Here is a 26,443-nt window from a genome sequence, read left to right on the forward strand (position 1 = left end):
TATTATCACAGGGAAAGATAGCGGTGTACCGAGAGCACGCGGACACTTTGGGACATAGCTGCGGCTATTGGTCAGGACTTCCTTACCGGCTTTAGCGCGACAAGTCGCGCGCAGGATACGCACAACCTGTGAAAGAATTTACTGAGCCTTTGCTGCGGATATTCAACTCTTTGGATTTAGCTAAGAGTTTTCTTACTGTTTGGGTTTTACTTTACATGCCAAAGCTGGGGGAACAGACAAAGAGACAACAAACTCTTCCGCGAAGCTTCAAAGTTTTCGCTACAATAATAGGTAAGTTTGTTTTTATTTGTTTGTTTTTCGTCGTTTATAAGTAGTTTATATGAAGTTGAGACGTATTAGCATAGCTTGACATCTGCTTCATTGTGCGGGGGATTGACTGGAGACGGGTCAATCGCGGATCATTATGTCAACTGCTTATTTGCTATCTAGCATGTAAATTGTGGCGACATGATTAAATTAATTTGGTATTTGTTGACGACAGCAATATACCACTGTACCCATAAATTATTATTAAGAGTTGACAGTAAGTCATTGATGTTAATAAGGCATTAGTAGGATAATAACTGCCTGTTTAAACAATATGAAAGCTGTTGTAGCCACAATTGGTGGGACTATAAAAGACTGAGCTTACAACAGTAGAGTCTATGCTCTATATTGCCCAAATAAATGCATGCCAAAGAAATATAAAAATATTAGACTAACATTATGAATCACTTGCAAGTTTTGATTGGGAAAGCTTTTTCCTCGGCCGCTGGGTGGCGACTGAGTATCTTAATTTATGTCAAAATAAACCTCCACTGAGGTTTGCAGAGAAGTCAACTCTCAGTGAAGGTGCTTCCTAAGCAATATGTTCCCAGTCTATTCTTGTTTCTCTTTATAAATATATCTCCAGACCACTAAACAAAATATTAAATTGTGCTGCATCAGTGTACAATGCGACTTTGTGTGTGCGTGAGTATCCGGAAACTGCATCTGTCACTGGAAGGTGTGGAGGGGACATACTGGATATAGTCTACCACGAATTATCCGGTATCTCTTTTCCTGAAGGGAATATTTTACCATGTCAAACGTGTAATTTGCATAGTGCTTATGATCACTTGGTTTCTGCATGCTGCTGCTGTCAGTGGGGAGAGGAGGGCGTCAGCAGTATTAATGTCATTACGGCACATCTGATAGATTTACAGGACAGATCTGTTCTTTATACACAGTATTTAAAATAGCGCAATTCTTAATAGTGATGTAGGTTATTATCCGCTCTTGAAGTGTTTGCTGTCCGTATAAAGATCTGATCAAACCTTTCATTTATTGAATTGACTTGTCTGAATCTCAGTCCGGAGTGCGATGGTTCGGAATATGGCTAGACGGTTTAGCTGACGTGTAGTTATTTTAAGGACAAATGCTATTTTGAGCCTGTTGCTCAGTTCCCACACAGGAGAGCCTTCAAATATAGAGCATTTTAAAGAACTGTTCTGGCTCAGATCTTTGAGTGGGAAGATGTCAGTCTTGGATAAAGAAGTAGCTGTATTGTTATTTTTGAATAAACTTGACTCATGGGAAATAGTTATTAACCCAGACTTGTTATGATGTAGCAAAAAGAAAAACATTCATCTTTCTTTTTTTTTATTTGTTTATGAGCTGTAAAAGCACATTCCTGTAAGAACGGCTGCTACTGTATTCTGGGCGCATACTTTTTTTCTATACTGTAATTTATTATGAATGGCCTAAACTTGTCTGCACTCCACGTGGGTGTGGATCTCATACTTCTATTGGCTGACATCATCAGCGTCCTGAAAGATCTCTCCTGTGATTGGTCGGACTGCCCCGGGGCTGTGGGCGTATTTTATCGATGGTGGAAGTGGGATACTTTGTGACAACGTTCATTGTCGATATTTCAGTGGGGCTGCTCTAGGTAGGAGAGCGCAGCGGAGAGCCTCTCAGTTCTACCCGAACGAGGCTGTGCAGCGCTGGACCGTGTGCTAATGTGCTCTAAAGCTTGTAAAACATTCAAGAGGACTCCATATTCTTTTTTCCTCTCTCTTTTTTTAGAACTTGGATATTTAAATTTTTTTAAAGGTAACTGTCTGCATTAGAGCTGCTATGGCATTTTTTGCTGACAGCATACTTACGTTTTGGTCTGGCATTTGCCCAACTATGTAGCATTTCGGAAGATTTGCTTGCACACTTAAAACGCAACGAAGAAAAAAAAAAGATCAAACAAAGAGAAGACCCAAATTTTCATACGTTTGATTTTCTTGAGGGGAATGTTTTCATAATATCGACTGGGGAGGACACGGACTTGGTTTAATTCTGACTCTCTGGGGGTGAAGATAAAGGACACACCGAAAGCTAGAGAGAAAGCCTGAATGCTGCCTTTGATTTGCAGGCAGAAGAAGGGACGGTAGTCGAAGCGACGGATCCGCTTCACGATCCTCCTCCTCACCTTGTTCATCCCCGACTCTGCTCGTCTTGTACCCCTACCCCCAACCCCCCCTTCTCTGACCACAGGTTATCGGATGGACCAGCATCCCAGCGCCCGGAGCTGCACCAGTCGCGGGGCTTCGTCCTGCGAGGCCGTCCCGGCCGAACCCTCCATGAATCTGTACATCCACTCCACCACCGGCACACGCTTCGAACTCTCGTTGCCCCTTGAGGAGACCGTGGAGGGACTGAAAAGGAGGCTGTCTCAAAGACTCAAAGTACCAAAAGAGAGGCTCGCTCTGCTACACAAAGAAACGTGAGTAAAACCGTAAATAGCATACATTTAAAATAGCCTGTCGTATAGAATAAAGAACGCGGAAACTTCCATTTACATTTGTCTGTACGGACCAACCGATGCTTGATACATAATATAGGCTATTATACATTATATATAAGTAATAACACCACTTCATGTTTAAAAATAAATCATGTTCTGGCTCTGCGGGGATATTTCTCTACATCTGAGTTTTGCTTTGGTCGTCAAGGAAACTCCTTTGCCAGGACGCACTGGGGACGCACCGGTCACGGGAGGATTCAGTCCCATCTTTAAAACCATAGAAGCCAGACTGAGTTGTTTTGTTGTGGGAATCACCAAGTAGGCTGACTTAGTAGCGCATAATGTATATATTGTGCAGGCACAGGCTACACATTTCTTACCGTGAGAGTATGACTGAAGCTGGATGTATGCTATGATTTTGGAGAGAGAGAGTGGTGTAATGCAAGTATGACCTTAATGGTTTCACTTTATATCCCATTGTTAAGTATTGGCTGGCCAGTTTCTTGGGCATGCAGAAAAAGCTCCTGTAATAGTGTGCCTGTTAAACAAGAGCTGCATGAGCAAGGGGACAGTTAACACTGTTATTATTTAAATCTAACCAAAGCCTAAAGGTCTCCAATGAATCAGACTCAGATTAAATGGCATAACAATTGTGCAGGTGGTGTTATGCGAAAAGAAACGTGGGGGGGTTAAGTACACGCATACAGTCAGCATTGTTTTTTCAGGTCCCCTTCCCCTCCCACCCATTGTAATCACCCTATAAATCACATCATCCCTTAAAACCCGAATACCCCCCTTTTTAATCCCCCTCCTGCGCCTCAAACTGTAGGCCTACTTCAAGTCAGGGCTGAAGGTCTTTGTTCAGCTGCATGGGGTGAGATTTGGGTCATGCCTGTAGAGCGGACTGTCCTAAACATCACTTGCAAACCTAAAGGGAGCAGACACAGATGTGTGTTTATGGTGTAGTATTGTAATCTGCAAGAGAAGATGCTGTGGGATCATTAGGCTACACCTGTTCAGAACCACACAGTAAACAGTGGCAATATATCTTGTTTTAAATCTCTTGCTTAAATTTTCCTCAGAACTGCAGATACAGAGAGATAATGTGATACTCTTCAGAGAAGACTAGTTAAAAAGAATAACAGTAGCTTTTCATTTTGTTTATCTTTTTTCCTGCTCCTTATTTGTACAAACAGAAGAAAATACTTACCTCCACTTAGGCAAGTGGCAGTGGTGCCAAATATCCAATGTGAGCACTTGTCAAGCTCTACTATACTTGAAATTGAAATATGACGGGCCAATCAATACTTCTCTTTCATAAAGCTTTCACCCACGGCTCTTTTCCAAACTAGTTTTGAAGTCTGTCTGCCTCCCCTCCTGACTGAAGGGTGTTTTTGTGTCTGAAGAGAGAAGATATTGTCAGCACACTCTAATTATCTCGCTCTGTCTAACCCTGCAGGCGACTAAGTTCAGGCAAACTCCAGGATCTAGGCATCTCTGATGGGAGCAAGTTGACTCTTGTACCAACAGTTGAAGCAGGATTAATGGTAAGGCTTTGCTTACTGTTATTTTCCTCTTGTTTGGAGTCCAATTACAGAAAACAGAGGTTTATTTGGAACACATTTGGTTTATATTGTTACATTGACGTAATGTTTCACGTGTATTCTTATTTTAAAGTGAAATTAAAGACATTTTTCTCATTTATTTATTTATTTTTTTTTTAGTCTCAAGCATCAAGACCAGAACAGTCAGTAATGCAAGCCTTGGAGAGTCTAACAGAAACTCAGGTAAGGATTTTTTTTGTCTGTATTTGCGCTGAAATAATATGGATTAAGCAAAGCTACTGTCTTGTAATGTAACCTGAGCTGCAGACCTCTTGAGTATAAAAGATTGTAGCCCTAGTTCAGTAACAGCAATGACCAGATATGACATAGATAAGATGAGATGGGCAACCTGCACAAGCACAAGCCTCTTTGCTGTATAATCTCAGGCTCTTAAACAAGCCATGCTAGCCGTCCAGTGTGAGCTGTTAGGATATAATAAGCAGCAACACCCTCCTGTATCCTAGTAACATCTCTGTATGTGTGTCTGTGTGTGCATGCATGGCACTGCAGGAAACAAGGGTGAGCACTGCACAAGAAAGGTTTATTTTTAAGCTGCAGAAAGTGCCAGCACTTACTTCCACCTTTCTTTTATTACCTTTATCTACAATCTCCCCTTCTTTTATATTTCACCAGCTAACACACACACACACACATGCACTAATAAGTTTCCAGGAAGAGCACTGTGGCTGCACAGAGATCGGGTGAACTGTAGTCTCACTCATAAACAGAATGCTGGATCATCAGATGACAGCCTTCTCACTCTGTATTAGCATAGGGTTCCTGGAAGCTTTGCACAACCCAAGTAAGACTTAACGCGCCGTGCTAAAATGGCTCTGTCGACTTGCTGAAATACAGTATGTATTTGAGTCATTGTGGCATGACTCACCAAAATGATCGATATTGAGAGCGAAGCGAAAAATAAGGGCTCTATACTGGCCGTGGAGAGAAACTGAGTGAGAAAAGAGGCGATAAGGTTGAATGCACATAGACAACAGTGTGTGACGTAGGAGGTACTCTGCAGCTGACTGACTGACTCAGATCAACTTCCTTTTGTAGCGTTGGTTAACACAGACGTATGTAACTGCATCAGCATTGCGCAGCTGACTGATGTCAAAACAGTACAAGATGGTGAAACCGAGCGCTGATGCAAGGAGGGAAGTGTGTCGGCCGCTCTGAGATTAGGTCCTGATGAAATTGTCCAGTTAGCGACGTTGTGCATTTCGGTGAAACGTTATCTGAGGATGTGGGCTGTTCTGAGATACCAAAGTGTGGTTCTGTATGGCTGCTGTCCTTGCCGATAACTTTACAGTGGAAATCCTGGCCTTGTTGTGTGTGTGAACTCAGCGTGCGCCTCGTAGCACTGACAGCAGATGACTGTGTGTGTGTGTAGGTGTGTGGATATGTGCATGTTTTTTGCCGCTAGTGTGTATGTGTATGTCACAGTGTTAGTGGGCTGGAAGCGAGCCTTGCCCATCATGTGGTACGCCTTTGCTGGGCAGCCAAGAGTGACTGTCATTTTCACCAGAGGCAGATGATAATTCAACCGCCGACCCAGAAGAGCAAATTCTCACTCTGCCTTTCGTTCCCGACTGTCTCTCTCTGGCCACATAACCCCGTTTCTGTTAAAGAGATTCTTTATGAGTCAGATGCTTCCTTTTTTCTTTTTTTTTTTCTGCTTTTCTCAAGAACTGGTTATCACACATTACCACATACATAACTTTTACATTCATAATAATATGTATGTTAATCTTTAGGGGCATAGAGAGAATACAAGGCACAGTAAAAATGATATTTGGGGAGGCGGGGGGTTCAAATAAAGGCATGAAGCTACTTTAGTGTGTTTATATCCAGACAAATTGATCCCATTTTATAATTCATGAAGCGAAATGGAATGATATAGATTGCGGGGAGATTACGGATTTGATGAAGATTAGGAAATAAGAACACAAAAGCTTCCCCTCATTTCCTCTCTCCCCTCCAACTCTGGGGCTATCAAAAATCAATCAATGCACTTAGCTTTTAAAAGTGTCTGACGCAGAAACTGATATGCCCATGCACCCAAAAATAGCCTCAGGGAAATTTGGGGTGGTTCTCGGTAGTGGTTTTCATAGATAAAGTGTGTATAGCCCCCTAATAAGCACTCACGTCTCCAAATATCCTAAGGTTATATGAGGTCTCGTTTCAAGATCCGGTGTTTTTTCCAGGAAGCGTGTGTTCGTGGAATACCGGGCTGAGTGGATCACCTTATGTCTTCTTCTTTATCAGGATTCTGTAGAAGTCTGTAGTGCTGTCTCAGATTTTGGTGTCATGAGTTTAGAGGGGAAAATGTTTTATGGAAATTGTCTCCCTTCAATTACTGAAATGGCCCCCCCTCCCCACTTTGCCAGTGTCCTCCTTTTCCTCCTTCTCCCTCTCTAGTTTATGCTTAACAGCTCTCCCAGGGCACCATAATTTAAATATGCTGTGGTTTGCAAGTTCAGCTATGGCTGCCTGTGGACCACGGTTTCTGGCTCCTTTCGCTGCCTTAATTCCTCGTCTGGCATCTCACTTGAGTTTTTGCATGACATCTAAGCTGTATTAAACCACTGCCTCCTGACAGCCCATCAAAATGCAGTTGCCTGCACTACTTTCTTCTCATTCTGTCTGCTAAATAGAGGTTGTGTGTGCAGAATATATTTGCACACACACACCAGAATTGAAAGGATGTACTTACGAGTATTTCTGATCCTGGGGAGAATGAGAAAATGTCTGTACCTAGTAGTAAAATGAAAGTATGTTTATATGTCACACAGTGAAAGAAAAATTAAGGTCATATTTACTAGTTCCCGGCTCCTCATCTATTGATCTACTTATTTGACAGAAAGTGACGGATTATATGTTCTTCTCAGCACACAGGGAATATTTGCTCATTGATGCACATTGATGCTAGAATAAAAGCCAACCAGGCAGGCAGGGAGGCAGGCATCACCCTTACCATCCCCCTCCCACTGCCCTTCCCCCCATACAGCCACCTCTTTGTTCCTGTCTTAAAAGCACGAGCCCCAACCTTGCCCAGCTGGCAAACACTCTACAATGATTGAGGACCGCTCTTTACATTTGGTTCACCTCTTAATCTTCCATGCACTCAGTGGCTGTAGCCATACCTAGCTGTGTACAGCTACAGTGGTGCATCCTGCTTTCAAAATCAATGCTCTGCCCAGCTGGAATGAGACTCAGCAGGCTGCAGATTGATAAATTTTGTCTTGAACAGTATCACAAATCGCTTTGGGAGAAAGCTGTGTTGTCTTTCCATATGTCCCACTGGAACAGTTACATATCTGCTCCACTTTTCTCGCTTCCACCTACAAGCACCCCCTGTCCTAATATACTCCCCTCCCCTTTACTTCTTCTTACCAGAATGACGGCAGGCCTGGATGAGGCTCAGTTTTGTCACAGTGTCTAAGAGCAGACAGATGCATACTAACAGGATTTAACAGTCTGTCGGGAGTCACCTCTGGATCACCCTTACCTCATTTCCTGTGCTCTGCATCCCTCGGGGGGTGCCACAGCCAGCCTGACAGTGTGGAGGAAGAGGAAAAAGGAAGGGTTTGCACAAGTCATTCAGTCACACATCCGATTGGGTTTGTGTGTGAGAAACTGTAGGTTGGGCGTAGTTTGTGGGAAGACTATGCTTGCAACAGATTTAGAAGAATTGCTTTTTTAAAGCATTGAACTTTGAATCTGTGTATATCTGGGTCTCTGCACAAAACTGTGTGTAAAACAGCTCAATGCAGATGGTCAATATGTTTCTCTTTGCACTCCTGCATTCTGTGCACCACCTTATCTAGATGCTAGTTAATCAGTAGGATCAGCATTACTAGAAATCATTAAAGAGTAATTGTATTGAGGATTTGGGAGTGCAAGGAATTGAAAACTGACTGAGTTAGTCTGATGGTCAATGTGAGAGGATCCTCCCCCTTCTATTGCATGCAGCCCCCCTCTGTTCTTCTCACTGCCATTGAAATAAAGGCATTTTATATGCATGCGGCTTAAGAGAGGGAGTCTTTGCTCTTTACTATGGTAATTTGCCTTTTTTGTTACCTCAATGAAGGCTACAGAAATTAATTTGTTGCTGAATGTCTAAATCAAATTGTGTACGGAAGAAAAGACAATGCTGATCTAAAGGCCTATTCAGTCCCCGTTCATGTAAATCCCGGCCTTGAAAATTGCATTAATAAGCTGATCACGCAGTATTTTTGCACCTGTGTAATCCCCTTTGTGATGCTTAAACACACAGTCGGAGAAGGATGCTGGAATGGGCTTAGGGAATCAAGGTGTGTTGTGGGGCAATCAAGGGGGAGCTGGATTTTTCAGTGGATTTCATTGTCCCATTGTGTATATGCATCTGGTCGCATGGGTTTATGTGGGTGTGTGCATGTGCCAACATCCATTTTTAATGTCTGTATCTTTGTGTTGTCCCTCGTTGAGCTGCCAAGAGAGTCTTATTTCTCCATATTTGAGTCGTGACCGTCATTGTTTTCTATTCCCCCGGCGACACAGTGCATTTGTGATTCAAGTAGCAGGCATCGTGACTAGTGGGGCTACCGTGTGGGAGGGTGGAGGCCAGGAATATCATGCTTGATAGCCATCAACATCATCTCATGAAGTCAGTTAAGAATATTCTCCTTTAGAATTGTATGGTCAAAAGTCCTAGGATGGTACAAAAAACATGGTGAAGATTCTTTACATTCCCATGAATCCCCTGTCTGCCTTTTGGATTTGGTGGTGTAAGTAATTTATCCCCCCCACCACCTTTCTTTCAAAGGGCCTGTTATTGCACTTTTAGCTTGTGTATGTCTGCAAAAGATACTATCAATAGTGTCCTGGTGTGATCAAAACATTTAGGTCAATAGGCAGGTTAATAAGCAGCTTTTTGAACCATCCCTTTGACCTAACTGTCCGACAGGTGAGCAGCTGCAGTGAAACCAGAATATGGCTGGAGGAGACTTCCTTCAGTCATGGCTTCCCTCTCTCCACCCTTCTGTCCCGCCTTCCAGTCCTCTATCTTCTTTTCTCTGCCACAAAGCTGCTCAGTTGTTCATGAATGTCAGCTCAGTGCTGCCAGCACACTCTACACCCCACCCCCTCCTCTCAACCTCCCTCAGCCTCCCAGCTTCTCTCTTCCTCCCTTGCGCCTTATCTCTCTCCCTTACTTCGCTTAGTGTGCAAAGGAAGAACGACTGCAAATGAGTTCCTTGAACCACAGGGACCCCAATAAATAAAACTGTCAGCCAGAGATGTCGAAAGAAAAGAAGGAGGAAGGAAGCCAGAGGCACCACTCTCGCTGAATATTTCAATCACCCACCAACACCACTACCCCTCTGACACCCTACCCCCATTGCCCGCATCCCCCATCCCCCTCACCATCGTTCACTCATCTCTCATGCCATCCTCCCCCTCTTCTCCCTCTACACTTCCTCCCCCCCAGCTGCCCCTTATCATATTCTTCCCCATGATTGCATAGCAACCAGAGCCTCCTGCTAAACAAAATACCACCCTCCTGGACAACAGCAACTAAAACAAAGGGCTTGATGGCGTTAGCTCTGGGGTCAGTTGTTAAAGTAGTGGTTGTAACATCCTCTGAGCTTTTTATCAGCACCAGGACATATGGGTGTGGGCTGCAGAATAAACTTGTTTTTCTGCTGAGTATAATCAACTATTTGTGTTATCAAGATACACACACCTGGCTCTTTAGGCATCAACTTCTCATCTCTTTGCATACCACTGCTGCTGCATTAGAATGAGAACAATGACGGGCTGGGTTCCCTCTTCCCCATATCGCAACAAAAGTGGGGCCCTTCACTCTTTTTGCCTTGTTGCTCTCATAACAATTCAATATAGGTCATCATATGTTAAGCGTGCTGCAGAGAACAACGTGAAAACATGAATACAGCAGGGTTAGTGAATTAGAAAAGCCACGAAGCCCTCTTTTGTTTGCCTGTGATGTTCTAGAAAGCTCTATCTGGTGTTTGTCCTGACGTCAATGGTAGCCAGCTACATCGGCTGTCTTGGCTGTGCTCCTGAGAGCAGACAGGCATGGTTTGGACTGGAGCTGAGCTGCTAGCCGAAGACCTCTGGGAATCATTCGCTTGCTAGCCAGCTCTCTAGCACCAACAGAGCCGCTTCCTGTTCTCCACCCCCTCCCCTAGACACACATATACACATGCTCTCCAATGCATTTCCTCCCCTTGTTTCTCTCTCACAGGCTCTGTCCGTCTGGAAGAGGCTTGTTGTTACACCGATCACTAGCCAATCTAGCCTCTGGCAGGCATGCCCTACTGTATCATCCTCCGCCTCCTCCCTTCCCTCAGGAAACAGGCACTATTTCAGGTGTTCCACTCCACAGCTCCCAGCTACACAAGCTGTTCACCCTTTTTTTTTTTTGCTTTATTTTTCTCTGTTTTCAGAATTGTCAGGGAAACGGCATGTTTGAAAAAGACGAATTTCACACCTTAAGTTTTTTTCTTTGTTATTCTTTGGGACCATAAAAGACAACCACAAAGATACAAAAGTGTGTGAAAGTAAGCTATCAGTTCATCGTTTGGATGTCCTCTGTCATTTTCACTGCTAATGTTCATGTGGGTTTATGGCCTTTTTAATTTCTAGCCTAAAGTCAACATTGTGGTGGGCAGTGTGTGTGTGTGTGTATCTCTGGAGACCCCATATGAGTCACATGCAATGCCTACATGAATCTTAAGCACTCATGCATGTGAGACTTAACACGACTTGTGTGAGCAACTTTATTAATTGACTATATGAGTCAACGACAGCGAGTTTCAGACCTGAGTGACAAAAATCAAGTGGAGGAAGAAAAAAAAAACACCATAAATGAGGTGTGAGGAGGAAGGCTTGCCTCTCTCTTGGGCTAATTTGAAGCCTGCCATGTGGTGTTGGGAGCTCAGTAGGAGTGCATGAATTTGATCTTGGTGGTTTTGAATAATCCACACTAGTCATTATAAGGGTAATCAAGCCTCCTCTTTGTTTCTCCTCGTGTCACTCACTGTCATCAGTTTTTCTCTCACTTTCTTTTGCACACATACACACATAAAAAAAACAGACTGAAGCAAAGTTGTTGTTCAGATTTTTTCGGGAAAGTTACTGTGGTAAAAATCCACACATTATTCCCACCTCCTGATGTATGACTGAAAAACAGCAGATTTTTCTTTAGCAGTAGTTGCTGCATCTGCACAGATAAAATCACATTTGTAAATGGAAGTTAAACCTGATCCCATGTGGTTACTGGAGACAGACTCTGCTGCACATGGGAAATTTTAACCTGTGGTCAACTGGACTTTGACTCTATGTGAATACAGGACCAGGACTCACTCCACACCCGCCCCACTCACTTCTCTAAACTCTGGGTTGATGATCTCCCTTGGGGGTCTCTTACTTTGTATGCATATCCGTTTGTGTGTTGTGGGCTGGCAAACTGTCGACTCATTCTCCTGACAGCTGTCAGTCACTGACTCCTCCTCCCCCGCCTGTCCCCGCCCCCAGACCTTATTTGCTATCACGCAACCTTTTGTATGTGGAGTTTCTTTAAACCAGCCTGCCTTTCTGACACACGTCACACCCCACCTTATGACTGCTGGGTTTACTGCCTCGCCATGATGGGTAATCATGGCGGGTGTGTACTGTATCAACAAGCCGTTAGCAGCTGAGTTTACATTCTGAAAAACTGAGTTTCTGTTTGTCCTTCAGCCTTCTGCATGCTGATTTTTTTCATTTTTTTTTTTTTTTTTTTTTTTTGCTGCTTTAGTGTTTGATTATTTACATTTTCAACTGCAGACATCAGATAATCTCAGCCCCCACCGTCCTTTCACCTGCCTCTTCCCTTGTTCCATCCTCTTTTCCACACCATGTCAATACCATTGGGCAAAGGTCACCCTGGCAACAGAGAGGCAGCGGTCGATATAGAAATAAATAAGCAGAAGAAAAGGGAGAGAAGTGATGGCAAGCTGTGCCTGGTGATTTTCAGGGTTAACTATAGGCCAACATTTTAGAAGCACACTCCAAAAACTGCATAGTCTGGGGGATTAGGGCCTCTGCTGCCTTTTGCTGCCTCTGTATTTGGTTTTTTTATTATTTGTATTTTTTCTGTTTATCATTATTCTTTATTCTCCTCATCTCCTAACATCTTTTGTGCCTCCTGTTGCCCTGTTGTTCTCTTAGATTTATGGTGGTCATTCTCTACCTGTATCGTCCTCCCTCCCTCTCGGGGGACTGAAAGCACACAGGCAGAAGGGCTTGTTAAAATCTTTTGGATAGAGGTGTCACTTTCTGTTTGCCACTGCTGGCTGTTTCTGCTTGTTCTATTTGAGGAGAACTTTAGACATCATTACTGCTGAGTCTTGAAGAACCAAAGAAGCCTTCTGACCCCTGAATGACTCTAACTAAAAAATATAGCATCCCCCAAACACACACACAAGCACACAAATACACAATCTTCTGTTGCAAGTGACAATATACAGGAGCAAAGTCGTGGGCATGCAGGAGGAAGACAAAAGGATGTTTGTTATTTAGTGTGAATCTTCCAGCCAAGTTGTGACAACTCGGCTGTCCTGTGTGTATTTGTGTGTGTCCATCCGGGCCATGGGTGGGTCAGTGAAGGCCTCCACACTTGGCCCTTGTTAGCTGTTGCCAGATCTCCAAAAATGGGCAGCCCTTCCAGATCCGCTGCAGATCCACAGACAATTGAGTGTTGTGTGTTTGAAATGCAGGCGGGGTGTATTTCCTGAACGTGGGACTGATTTTTCAGGCTATGGGCCAGACAGAAGGGTGGCCTTTGTCTCTGAGCTGAATGACACTGCTGACTAAGAGCAGACTGCTGGGCAGTTGAAAGCAAGCAAGAGTGGGCTCTATTTGTGTGTGTGTTTTCCAATAGGGCTCTTATCCAGAAGTAAATAGACCACTGTTACAAAATAGTGAATGGCTGCATGATGGTCTAATGTTGTCTGCCCATGTCTCTGTGAGAGGAGATAACTCAAAGCAGTGTTGTTTCTGACTGAACTGCTATCCATGGCACAGACTATTGATTTACTAAGAAAAAAAGAGTATGCATGGGCAGTCTTTGTCCTTTTGGTTTCTGTCCATAATGTTTTCTCATACACCAGAATGGATTTAAAACATGTAGAGCTTCTTTTTCAAACTATCAAAAATGCATTTATGCTTTAGATATAAAAGCAAATTACCTAAGGGTGCTCAAACGTTCTTTCTTTTTGTGTGTACAGGTCAGTGACTTCCTGTCTGGCCGCTCCCCCCCTCACCTTGGCGCTGCGTGTAGGTGATCACATGATGTTCGTCCAGCTCCAGTTGGCGGCGCAGCAGTCCGGAGGCCCCCAGCTTCAGCACAGGCATCTCATCACCCGGGGCAACACGGAGGCTGGCATGGCACAGCCCACAGGGCAGCCCTGCGTTCCCCATGCTCACCCGCACTCCCACCACCACCCACAACATTCACACAATCACCCCAGCCCCCACTTGTCCCAGCCTCACCCCATCCCTTCCTCCCCCTCTTCCCCAGGCTCCCCCTCTTTCCCTCTGCCCTCCACGCACCATCAGCCGCTCCCTCCCTTGTACAACCAGTCGCCCTCTTCCACCCTCTGTAGCCCCCCCTACACCTCCACCCCACTCCCCTCGCCCTTCTCACATCCCCGGGGGTCTTTTCCGCTCCCCAGCCCATCACCATCACCACCACCACCATCACCATCACCACCACCACTACCACCAGCCCTCCACGGGCCAACCCAGCCACGACATTGGCCAGGTCAGCCCTGTAGCCCCGGTCCTCTGTCCTGAGGTAAGGACAAACAAAGCTTCTTACCTCTTAATGTCTAATATATTATTTATTTCTTCATCACTTCATAGCTTGACTTCCATCGTTGTGTAAGCAGCTGATGATACCAGATTCCAAATCCTCTAATGAGTGAATGATAGATGTGTTATGATCGTTTAACCTGCATACTCACAGCAAAATCATTCTCCATTATATTAATCAGCCTAATGAAGGATAAATCTGTTGTTTAGTCTGATCTGTAGAGGGTTTGCATGAGTGTGTATGTGTGTTTCCTAATCACAATATATTTAGTCATCATTAGTGCATTTTCACACTTCGAAACATGCAATGTATTGGATAAATCGGGATTGTGATAAAGAGCATGAAAGGGAGGTTTAAAAAGGTGCAGACTGAGTGAATCAGAACATTTTTCTCTGCCAATTATTATTTACTGTATCATAAAACTTCATAACTATTTTTTTTAACTAGGGATCACTTTAGGAACAGCACTTATATTTTATCTCCCTTCATGAGTTCCTGTCTGTGGATGGAGGAAAAAAATAACCAAATGTCAGTGGACTTTGTGGCAGAGATGGTTCACAACAGGAAAAACAGACTTAATAGTGAGAAAACAGAAATGGCAATTCCTCATTAGTCTACCACTCAAACACAGATCTTATCCTGGCTTTTGGTTTCGGTCTTAGTGTCAGTTGAGAAATTTTAGTTAAGCTTAAGTGACTTTATGGGAGGGTTTTAGTTTCTCAATTCACAGCTTTAAGTAACTTGATACCCTGAGTCTTTAGGTGCATGGCATGGCGGAAATTCAAGTTTCCTGTTTTCTTGGGAAACATAGACATTAGCCTTTACTACAAAGGTTATTCACATACTGGAAATAGTGGCAGCAGCACCCTAAAGTTCACTTTCAGAACTTTTTATACATTTGTTTATATGCATATGTAAACTGGATATGGAAAAGGGGTCAGGATAGGATTTCAAGTTTTTACAGCTCCTCTTATATAAACATAAATGTGTTGTTTTTTGCTCACTTTGTGTCCCAAATTGTTCCTACAGGCTAACTGCAGTACCAACAGCCCCAACAGTGGCACCAATTCCTCGACACGCTCCCGTAAACCTGGTGCCATCATTGAGAGCTTTGTCAACCACGCTCCCGGAGTCTTCTCAGGGACATTTTCAGGTGAAAAGACACTGAGCTGCTGTTATGATTTATTGCTGTTCTGTGCAATAACGACACACAGTTAGCGCTAGCTATAACATTCCTTTATTATAACATGTTTGCTTGAAATTTTATGTAACATGAAATACTTTTTTTCTAATTAAAAACCTAGATATTCATCAACTGTAATGTTTTTTTAAAACTTTATTTTGCCTCCTCTTTCAGGCACTTTGCACCCTAACTGCCAGGACAGCAATGGTCGTCCACGACGGGATATTGGTACCATCCTGCAGATCCTCAATGACCTCCTGAGCGCCACACGCCACTACCAGGGCATGCCCCCCTCCCTCACCCAGCTCCGCTACCAAACCCAGTGTGGCTCACCCACCTCCCCATCCCCCTCTCCACCTCCTTCGCCCCCAGTTGCTGGCACGACAGGCCTCTCTGCCAAAGCTACCTCTGTGCCTGCTGGCAGTCCTAACAGCCCTCCTCCGACTCTTCATCCACTGGTGCAGTGCCAGAGCCAGATCCGCATGTGCAGACCCCCTGGTGAGTGAGTCTATTCCACATACCCTCTCCTCATGCAAGAATGTCATGAACAAAACAGAAACAATCCCCATGAACATTAAGTCATTGTGCATCCATTGAAGCTGATATGCCTTTATGAAGCAGATGTCCCTGCAGTAACCACAGCTTTGAATGAGTGTGTTTGTGTGCATATGCGCCTACATGTGTATTTGTATGTTAAATGACAGTTGACAGTGGAGCCCATCATTTTAGTAAGTTCAGCTCATGCTTTGCAAAACACTGAAAAAATCATTGCCATCTTCTCTATCTGTTCTCATAGCACATCATGAGTATCTCAGCTCTGTTGGGATTATTTTACATCACTGTCTTCAAGTGCTTATTTTCATCTTTAAAATACTGACAAAGTAGGAACAGAAAAGTCAGATTAAAGAACAAAAACAGTCATGCATACATGTCTCTTGGGTTTTGAAGCAGACAAGAAAGGGAAAAGGAGAGAAATCTCCTTAGTAATGCAATGCAAGCTTCTCCAGGCCTGTTCAGTCAGGCTTCACTTGTCAGTCAGTGGAGTTGGCTTTGCTTTTGTGCGTCAAGGAGATAGGTTTACCCCTTCAAGCCTGGGCTGGGCTATGTTTAGATTAGATTAGATTAGGCTTTGGGTGATTTAGCCTGCGTCCTTAAAGAAGAGCTGCAGTTGGGGCATGTAAGGGCTGGACACACCTCGGCATATCCATTCCAGAGGGCTGGGTGCTGGAGTTCAGATAATAGCGTTTAGGGCAGGGGTGTCAAACTCTGGTCCTAGAGGGCGGCTGTCTTGCAGGTTTTACATGTTTCCCTGCTTCAGCACACCTGAGAAATGAATGTGTCATTGTGCCGAACTTAACAAGAAGCTGTTGGGTCCATTTAAATTGAATCAGGTGTGTTGAATCAGCATAGAAACATCTAAAACCTGCAGGACAGTGTCCCTTGAGGACTTGAGTTTGACAACCTCGATTCAGGGACTGGGCTTGGATGTTTTAAAACCTCCTTTCTTTGCAGTGACAGGGTCAGACAGATGTCCAGAACTGATAACATTCAGTCAGCATTTTGAGGTTAGACTGACTCTGCTTGTCTTCCGCTGAGGAAATCGAACTGTCACCACCATTTGCGCAATAGACATCTTTATAGGATCCTGTAAGGCAATACAAGTGTTTAGTGAACAGTTGGAATAACACAAGCTTATTTTCCAAACTCAGGGAAGACCATTCCTTCTCTGGCCCCACCTACATGCTGTCTCCTGCCCCTCTCCTCCTCCTCTCCCTCTCTTGCCATTTCTCTTCATCTGCACTCAACAACCCACGCCACTGTTTCCCCCCATTTGCTGTCCAAAAACAGCCTTGTCTGTAAAATCCATCTTGCTGTTATCCTCCTAATCACCCCCTTCCTTTTCCATGTCTGCATTGTGCATCAATACATTGTCTGTGTTCATTTGGCCTTTAAATAGATTTATTCCAAAATGCAGCTCTGAAAAGAATTTGCTTTGTGGAGTCGAGGGCAGCGAGAGGAGGAGTAGGAGGACGCTGAAGATGGGGGTTGTTAAAACTACAACACTAAGCTTCCATTCATCATATGATTGTTTATATCCTGCCCATCAGTCGACCAACTGTTCACCTCTTAACCAAGGGCAAAGGGTGAAGGAATAGTCTGTCTAATGACGGTTTCCTATTTAGCTGCCTTGATCCATCTTCCTGCTCACTGTGTGCACTTGTAGAATGGTTTACCTCTGTGAGACAATGGATGTACTGGTGTGGACACAGGCCATGTGCCTTCTTGTATCCTGTTCCACATGATGTCTAAGGAAGCCGATGACTAAGCGCTCTCAGGCGGTCTTATCAGCCAACACCTGATGGAAGACTTACTTACTGGACTTAAAACTGCGGCTTAACTGCTTCACAGAAACATGCTTTCATTGAGCTATTGTGCTACTAAAGAAAAAAAAAAAGTACTTCTCATCTGCCTGAAAGTGTGTTCACAGTCGAACTTGGGTTGAGACAGCCTGTTGAAAATGTCACATAGCTTGGCTGTCTCCTGAGAGCCTTTACCCTTTCCACTTCTAGTTCATGCACAGGGTGAAGATGACAAGCATAAACAAAAAGCTGAAACATACACACATGCACAGACACTTAAGCACAGATGCTCAGTGAAAAGTGTGTACGACTAGCTTGGTTTCTTGGTTTTGCTGTATAGTATTGCTAAGTCGAGGGGGGATTTGTCCACACAGGACTTGTGTTGAGGGTTTAGGATTGTCCGGAAGAACTGACTGTTAGCTACATTCCTTTACCCAGTAGGAAGGTCCACCCCATCCCCCTCTATACTGCCCCCTGCCCAGGCTTACATTGTGTGAAGGCTGGGGATGGGGGCTGCATACAGGGCTCCATACTGGACTGTTAGGGGCTGAGGATGGGATTATATGGCTGCCTTTTAGCCTGACTCTCACCACAGCAGCTTTAGTTCACCACAGCCACATAGAGAGGAGCAAAACAGAGGCAAAATTAGCTCTGAAAGCTTGTCCAGAACCCCCTCTTTCACCCTAATGTCTCTTCCACATCCCGTCCACCACCCCCTGCCTCCTTTTGATTTGTCACGTCGTGTTAGCTTTGTGCAAGCTAAAACCGGACAAGCCAAAGGAAAGGGGGAGGGTGCCAGAGAATGAGGGAGACAGAAAGAAAGATCCTTTGCCCTTAACCTCATTGAGTCCTGTATTTAAACCCTGACCTGCTTGGCCATGACACGGCACTTGATCCACTAGCAGACTTAACTCCTCTCTCGTCACACATCGATATGTGCTGGGATACACGTGCACTGTTAACTCAACAAATGTCCCGGTGATGCACTACGACTGCAGAGGTATCCAGGAAAGCTAGCCAAGCACATCAGGTGCCCTTTCATTGTCAACAAGGAGAGCAAGAGGAGGAGAGAGAATGCAAATGAAGTCTAAAAGTCATTGAAGAGCTTGTGTTCCTGCAGGGCCCTCAGTGCCCTTTCACTGGGTGTCGCGGAGCTCATATTAGCTCTGATTTGATTGGTTCTTTCAGTATGTGTCTAATTAGATAGTTTAATTGTTGTTGTGTAGTGTCTGGATTTGTTTAGCTTGTTTATTTTTAGATGGCTAGGTTTTTCTATGGGGCTGTACTCCTGAGCACCTGAACCTTGCTGTATTTGTTTAAGCTTATTTGATGTCTTAGAGTCATTCATTTTTACCTTCACTGAGCCAGTATTAGAAATGAAGAAAACATGCTCTCTATTCTATTCCTGCCGTAGTTTCACACATTCATCTAGCTCTAGTAGTAGAGATGAAGGCTTCATCTGAGCAGTCAGTAACACTAAAAGGAAACTAAGGCTGACTTTGCTGCAATGTGATTCTCTTTCCTCTTACTCTTCCCTCCCTTCTCTCTTTCTTTCTGCCTCTGTCCACCCCTCCCTCTTCCCCCTGGTTCCCTGGATGCTGAGCAAACACAATGTTCTCTCTCCAAGATCACAAGATTTATCAAGACAAACAAACAAACAACAGCAATAAGACAACTGCAAATGAAGGCCAATCTTTTTACAATCAATAGAAGGAGAAGCTCCTTTAATCTCCCCCTGCGTCCTGCACACTGCAGCCCTCCTCCCTTTTTCTCTCCCTCTATTCTCTGGCTGTCCTCCCCCACCCACCCACTCCTCCCACCCACCCAACCCCCCTTCCCTCTCTCTCATTCTCTCCCTCCCTCCCGTGTGCTCCCTATCTCAGTCCTTGCTGTGTTGCTGGGCTGGGCTCAAAGGCGAGGAAAACTGACTGACGCATCGATTATTCATAGATCAGCCCCTTTTTTCCTCCTGTTTTTCACCGGCTTTCTCTGCAATGCCCAGTAATATTTACAAGGCTTGGTTCAGAGTCTTTGCAGAGGAGCGTATGGGAAGGAGAATTGAAAGAAGCAGTTTGAGAGCTTTGATTGGAGTGACAGGAAGGGGAGTGGTAAAATGATAAAGCAGGGTGAGGAAACTGGCATTTCCTTCCTCTGTGTGTCCTTGACCTGTCTTCTGTTTGATATCTTCCCCTGTGCGCTTCCAAGAAAAGAACAGTTGTTGCATCCTCATTTGTCTTTTTTTGTGTAACACAAGGTTCTATGAGAATGGGTTCTTTCTATCTCTTCCTCTCATTCATTCCCAACATCTCTTAGTTACCTCTCTCCGGGTCCTCCAAGGTTATTGTGCTAACGTCAAACCCGAGCCTCTCCACTCAGGCTCTGGGCCAGCCCATGTGTGTATCTGTGTGCATGTGCTGTGTGTATAGTCTGTCCTTCTTAGCCAGCCCTAATAATAGCCCTACTGTCATAAACATAGTCTGGAGATCCCTGTGGCCAGCTGTGTCCGGCCCAGCAGCCCAGGGCTCCGGTAGTGACGCTGATGAATGGCTACACACACACTCATGCACATACACACACAAGTTGGGTGAAGTTCCAAGCACATTCCCAACACTCTTGCCAAGCCAAAGGCCAGGACCTCCTGCCACACCACCAAACTGCCTGTTACTGTGTGTGTGTGTTTGTTCTTGTATAATGCTGAGTAGAGAGTATAATGTACCATTCTAGAAACCATGATCATGACTGAGGGACTCACCTGGTGAAATAAAGAGAGACTCCAAAGGAAAACCAACAAAACAAACAGATTTTGTTCGTAGGCATGTTTTGGCTTTCTGCTGTTTCATTGTGTACGGCCATATTTTGACATATCCTTCTCTTTTAGCTCATCAGAGCAGGGAATAAAGGGGCAGGGGGGTGGACCAGAGGGGGAACAAAGCCTTGAAACAGCTTATATGGACGTCACATGGAGCCAAGGCAGCGGAATAATGGCTCTAATGTTGGTGAACCCCCACTAGTGTACCCCCCTGTTCTCTAGAGATGACACACTACCCTCACACAAAGTGCACATAGCATCTGGACACACATGCACCTTTGTATGAGGGCAAAATGTGTTGGCACAATGTGGAAAAACCCGAATCCGTCTGTGTGGCTGACTGTAATGGGAAGATGTGCTCTTCTGTTAACTTTGTGCCCTTTTTTACATGCAAAAAAATGGGGAAAGAAGACAGCAGTTCACTTTAGTTTGCACTGCCAGACAGCAGTGAATATTTATAGCTGTTATAGCTGGAGAAAAGGCTCTGCGCTCCTTGATACGATAAGTAAATGAGGGAAAGAGGTAAATTAAGCCCACACGGAGTCCGAAATTCATTCCGATAGGGGGAAGATTGAAGGAGGGCACAATCGATTTTGCAAACTGACACCTACGGCTGATCTTTTACCCTCCACCCTTTTCCTCCATCCTTTTCTCTGTCCCCCTTTGCCCCTGGGGGAGGAATTCCTTAACCCATGCTGCCATCCCCCTCCCCTTGCCCACTCTTTCCCCTCCTTTGCACAGGACCTACCTAGCTGTCTCTGGGGAGACATGGGGCAAGAGCTGGAAGAGGAGGAGGGGGGTGGGGTGGCTTTGCTGTGTGTGTGAGAGGTGAAAAGGGTGGAATAGTGTGTGTGTGTGTGTGTGTGTGTGGGGGGGGGGGGGGGGGGGGGGGGGGGGGGGTCATTGAGCTGAAATTTGGAAGCTAGAGCCATAATAAAGGGGAAAGAAATGGAAGAAAAAACCCAGTTTTTGCCCACCCTCCTCTCTTACTCTCTTTCTTTCTCTCTCTCTCTCAGCTTACAATTTCCATTCGCTTGCATTTTCTATTGAAAGCCAATAGCGTTGTCCTGGGCCTGAGATGGATGGCTGCACTAGAGCTAAGGTTTAATCAATAGGTCTTTTTAATTTGCCATCGATCCACGTTAAAAGCTACTGCGGCTGTTGATGCTGTCGCTGCATGTGTGTGTGTGTGTGTGTCTGTGTGTGTGTGCACGTGCACCTTGGAGCGAGCACTCACGTGCCCGTACGTGCATGAGCATACACTTTGTGTATGTGTTTCTGTGTGAATAGATGATGTACTCGAATGCGGATTGGAGTGTCTTTGTGTGTGTTCTGGTGTGCAGCTGAGGCAGAGATGGCCTCTGTGCTTCAGTTTATTGACATTCTAGCCCATTATTTAATTATTTCATTCCCAGACAGATACTAATGGAGCTAGCTAATAGATTGCGGTTGCTTTCCCTTCCTTCCAAGCCTACGAATATGCGTATAAATGGAATTAGACTTTACTTGGCCGGTGTTGGAAAGCATTCGCAGTGCAATGCGAGGCATTTCCCTGGAGAATGGACTCCCCTATAGGCACATCAACAGCTAGAAATGCTCTTAAGAGCACATCCAGTCAGTGAGACATGACAGGCTTAATTGTATTTGCAAATATAGCAGGCAGCTGTCATAATATGTTACTGTTGTGTGTTTTCTATCTTTTTGACCCCGCTCTTGGTTTTCAAGGAAATTCAGGTCTAAGAAGGTCTCCTTGCTCAGTGATAAGGGGATGAGGAGGCTAATAAAGCTCAGTGAGGAAGGTTAACCACCACTTTCAAGTTGTACGTTGTGTGCATGGATTGTGTGTATTTGTGTATCAGTGCCAAGGGAATGATCCCAGCGTGTCCTTGCATCATCATTAATCCTTCAAGGCTTTATCTACTGCCTGCTACACACACACACACACACACACACACACACACACACACACACACACACACACACACACACACACACACACACGTGTATATGAACATGCTTCTCAAACTTCTTTTAACTAAATAAATTACCCGCCTCTTAGAGAGATAAACCTAACTGATCATCTCTCCACTGCTTTTGTTTTTTTTCTTCTCTCCAGGCGACCGTGTGCGTCAGACCGAGAACCGTGCAACTCGCTGTAAGGTGGAACGACTGCAGCTGTTGATGCAGCAGAAGCGTCTGCGCAGGAAGGCCAGACGGGACCAACGCGCTCCATATCAGTGGCTGCCCAACCGCAAGGCAGGGCGCAGCAACAGCAACAGCAGCATGTCCAGCGAGGGCTCCCTGGATCTGGACTTTGACGACTCGGTGTGGAAGCCCGACGTAAAGGCTGACTTAAAGTCAGAGTTCGTCATGGCCTAAAACCTTAATCAAGATCCAGAGATGTGCAAATCATCACTTGGGATTTACTTACAGATATGTTTGGATGGAGTGGATTGGCAGGAGGGGAGACATAACCCCAAGAGGAAATCAAAGTTGTCCTTGTGACTGTTATCTGTCACATGAAAGAAAAAAAGGCGGCTCCCTGCAGACTTTAATCCCATTCTGTCCTTCACAGTTGACATTGTGAAAAGCAGCAACAATAGCAACAGAACTTTGGTGAAATGCTTGGATTTGAACAGGCAGCAACTGAACTTTAACGTGTACAAGACTTTTTTTTTGAGCGGTATGATAACCGAGATCATACCTGTACTAGCAAAATTTAGTGGGTGGTGATGGTATTTTCACTTTTAATTTTCAATATGTTTTTCAAGTGTACTCTGGGCAGAAATGAAGAGATCCACACTGGACTTACTAAATGAGGAAATATGCGGAATATTCCAACGGGCATTCTTACTGATCTCAAAACTCAACAACCAGAGTCCAGTTTTTTCCTGTTACGGGGTGGTTAAACCTTTTTCTTTTTTCACTTTTAAGCATATTATATTTTATAAACAAACAAACAAAAAAATGTAGCATTGTTCACAAAGCATTCAGGTTTTCATATTAAAAAAAATTCAAAGTAGTTTATTTGCACATTTTCTTGTTTTATAACAGCTGGTCAAAATGTGCAAGAAGGAGAAGGTGGGGCCTGAAATGAGATGAAAAAAAAAAGAATATGGAAGTATTGATATCAACCTCAGTGACGTAGGGTATTGATAGGAATGATTAATAAATAAACAAAATGAATTAATATTAACAGAAAGTGCTTTAGAGGATTTTAAAATGTTTAAAATATATATGGAAAAAAAAAAATCTATTTTTGTTTCTCTTCCTATCTGCTGTTTTCTAAAAACAGCAGCCCTCTGTGGCTTTAGTCAAGTTGTTGACTACCAATGAACATGTGCATCCATTCAATCATCCGTTAGCTTATTTGTGAATTATTTCATCTAGCCACAAGAAACGATACAGAAAGGTGATTGTCATCCTGCACCCCCTGATGTCTTTCAGACCTGAGTGAACATTTTTGAGGGATTTGGAGTTCGTGTACATAAATGTGTGAACGTTTATGAGGGTGTGTTTGTTTGACTTCACTGTAAAATTGATTTAGAATATCCTGTGTTTTATGTCCAGGTGTCTTCTCCCAAATAACTCCATAGTTTTCCGAAATCTCAACTGCAGTGAAGGCATGAGTCATTACTTAATATCATAACAGGTTAAGACAGCAACTTTTAAAGTCCCAGATTAAGGCCCTTTTAATGTGTAACTCCTGATGATGATTAATTTGTTTTTAATGGCAAAGAGTAAGGAGCAGTGCGATCTTTTTCCAGCATTATATAGTGCCTCCACCAGTACATCCATTGACATATCAGGTTAGGCCTTTCACAGTTTTGCTGCTACATATGGGAGCTAAAAATGAAAAAAAGAGAAAGCAGGGAGGGAAAACATGACTTTTCTTTGCATGCAGAGGTTTGAAATTACACTGATCTGTTTTTTTCTATCGATGGAAGAAAAAAAAAAGAAACTGGTGCTTTGAGAATGAAGGTTAACAACGTGCATGAATTTGTGAAGAAAATAAACAATGCTGCTTTTGTTGGTGAGGTTTTTGTATCTTTTACTTTTCAATGTTAAGACAACAGTGTCCTGCTAAAGTATTACCACTCAAAACCAAAACGGATGAAGTTTAAGTGTGGACTTGCTTTGTTGCTCAGCACTGAACATTCCTGTTGTGTGACAATGAAGATGTTGAGGATGACGATGAGCTAAGAGCAAAAATGACTCTCTTTCTCTCGCTCAACTCCCTAAACGCTGGTTTTACCCTCCAGTGGCTCACAAGGACCCAGACAGCCGACTAACTGTTTAGCTAACCCTCCTCCTCCCAGCCTGAACGGCGACAGAGGCTCACACCTCGGATCCAACAGACCAGTGGGTTTCCAGAACTGTCCAGCTAACCTACCTGAGAGAAGCATCTGGTCTCTTTATCTGTCTGTCTGACTGACCACCCTACCATGATTGCACTCCCAGAGATTGCAGTGAGAGATTACCTTTTTGGTGAACCTCATCTTTTTTTTAAGTGGCCTTACCTTTCACAAAAAAAAAAAAAAAAAAAAAAAAAAAAGACACTTGGGGACAACGGGGGCGGGATTTCTTTTTTTTTTTTTTTTCTTTGTTTTTTTCTTTTTCATTTCTGTTTTAAAATTTTCTGTGCGTATCGATGTCGGACTTGTCATCAAGGCGCCACTTTTGTCACTGAGGACAATGGGCATCTGTCGTTTAGTGCTTTTAGCTGGTGGAGTCTCTATTATGTCAAGGCTTCTGTGCCTTAAAAATGTTGCCCTTGCAGTGTCAGTGTCAGACTTGAGCTTGTTTCTGTTGGTTGATACACACGACTGTAGTATTCACATCCATGAGAGTCGTAGATTTTAGGGGTTAAAGCTTGTTTGAGTGAATCAAATGCTAATCTAAAAGTCAGTGTTGTTCCTCAAATGATGCCTTTGTCCCATTTCTTCATTGTGTTGCCATGCTTGTTGGTCTGTTATTTGAACCTCACGTCCCTCTTGACTCAGTCTCCCCACCAACAAGCTGCAAAAAGTTACAAAAACTTGTAACTGAGGAAGTTTACACCACAGTACTTGGAAAGAAACAGTTTCTGTAACAAATAAGAAAGGTCCTCTGAGGACTTCAGACTACAAGCACTTCCTGTTTCCTTGGATACAACATTATTCATGGACTGAATTGAACCCTCTGCCCCTCCAATATTTTATTTAATTTTTTTTCTTTGTATATGTAAGAACTATACTCTGTGTGTGCCTCACTTCTGTGTGAAACTCAAAAAGAAGTAACAAAACAAAAGAGCATTACAGAGGGGATAAAAAAAAAAGTATGTTGGTGGAATTCTGATCACTTCATTTAAGTTGCCTGTTCTTTCTTGTAGCCAACTATTGAAAATAACAGGATTCAAGAATACAATTTACAATGTTCTAGCTCTAGACCGGTGTAGCACATGTGTGACTGTATTAATTTATGAAACCAAAATGGTAACTGTGAATTATGTATTTCTTTGTGCATTTTTTTTTTAAAAAAGAGAAAAAAATAAGGCAGGGGGAGAAGGTTGTCGGGACGCGGCAGCAGCTGCTGCTCGTGTCTGAAAACAAGCTTTTTTTTCTTTTTGTTTTTGGTGGAGTATAATAGAAACCAAAACGAGTTTCTGAAAAATTTAAAAAAAAAAAAAAAAAAAAAAAACCCAAAACAAATAAACAAAACAAAACAAAACAAAAACAAAGGAAAAAGGAAGAAAAAAAACTGAAAAAAATATATGAATATATTTTTTTTCTTAAGCAATACATTTCAGTGTGACTTGTGATAGAACATTTTCTTTTTTTAGGTAATAAATGAATAAAAAAAATCTGAAATGAGTA

At 43.7% G+C, this 26,443-nt stretch overlaps 1 protein-coding gene across 1 annotated transcript; it reads left to right on the plus strand.

The window, feature by feature from the left end:
- Nucleotides 1-26,443, plus strand: midn (midnolin). The gene is given in 10 exon segments (XM_042006275.1): nucleotides 1-291; nucleotides 2,527-2,755; nucleotides 4,236-4,323; nucleotides 4,501-4,563; nucleotides 13,650-13,676; nucleotides 13,678-14,030; nucleotides 14,032-14,218; nucleotides 15,266-15,389; nucleotides 15,594-15,917; nucleotides 22,705-26,443. Coding segments are annotated over 10 exon segments (1,734 nt in total). The 5' UTR covers nucleotides 1-215; the 3' UTR covers nucleotides 22,968-26,443.

Source organism: Melanotaenia boesemani, chromosome 14 (assembly GCF_017639745.1).
Source record: "Melanotaenia boesemani isolate fMelBoe1 chromosome 14, fMelBoe1.pri, whole genome shotgun sequence".
Lineage (NCBI taxonomy): Eukaryota > Metazoa > Chordata > Actinopteri > Atheriniformes > Melanotaeniidae > Melanotaenia > Melanotaenia boesemani.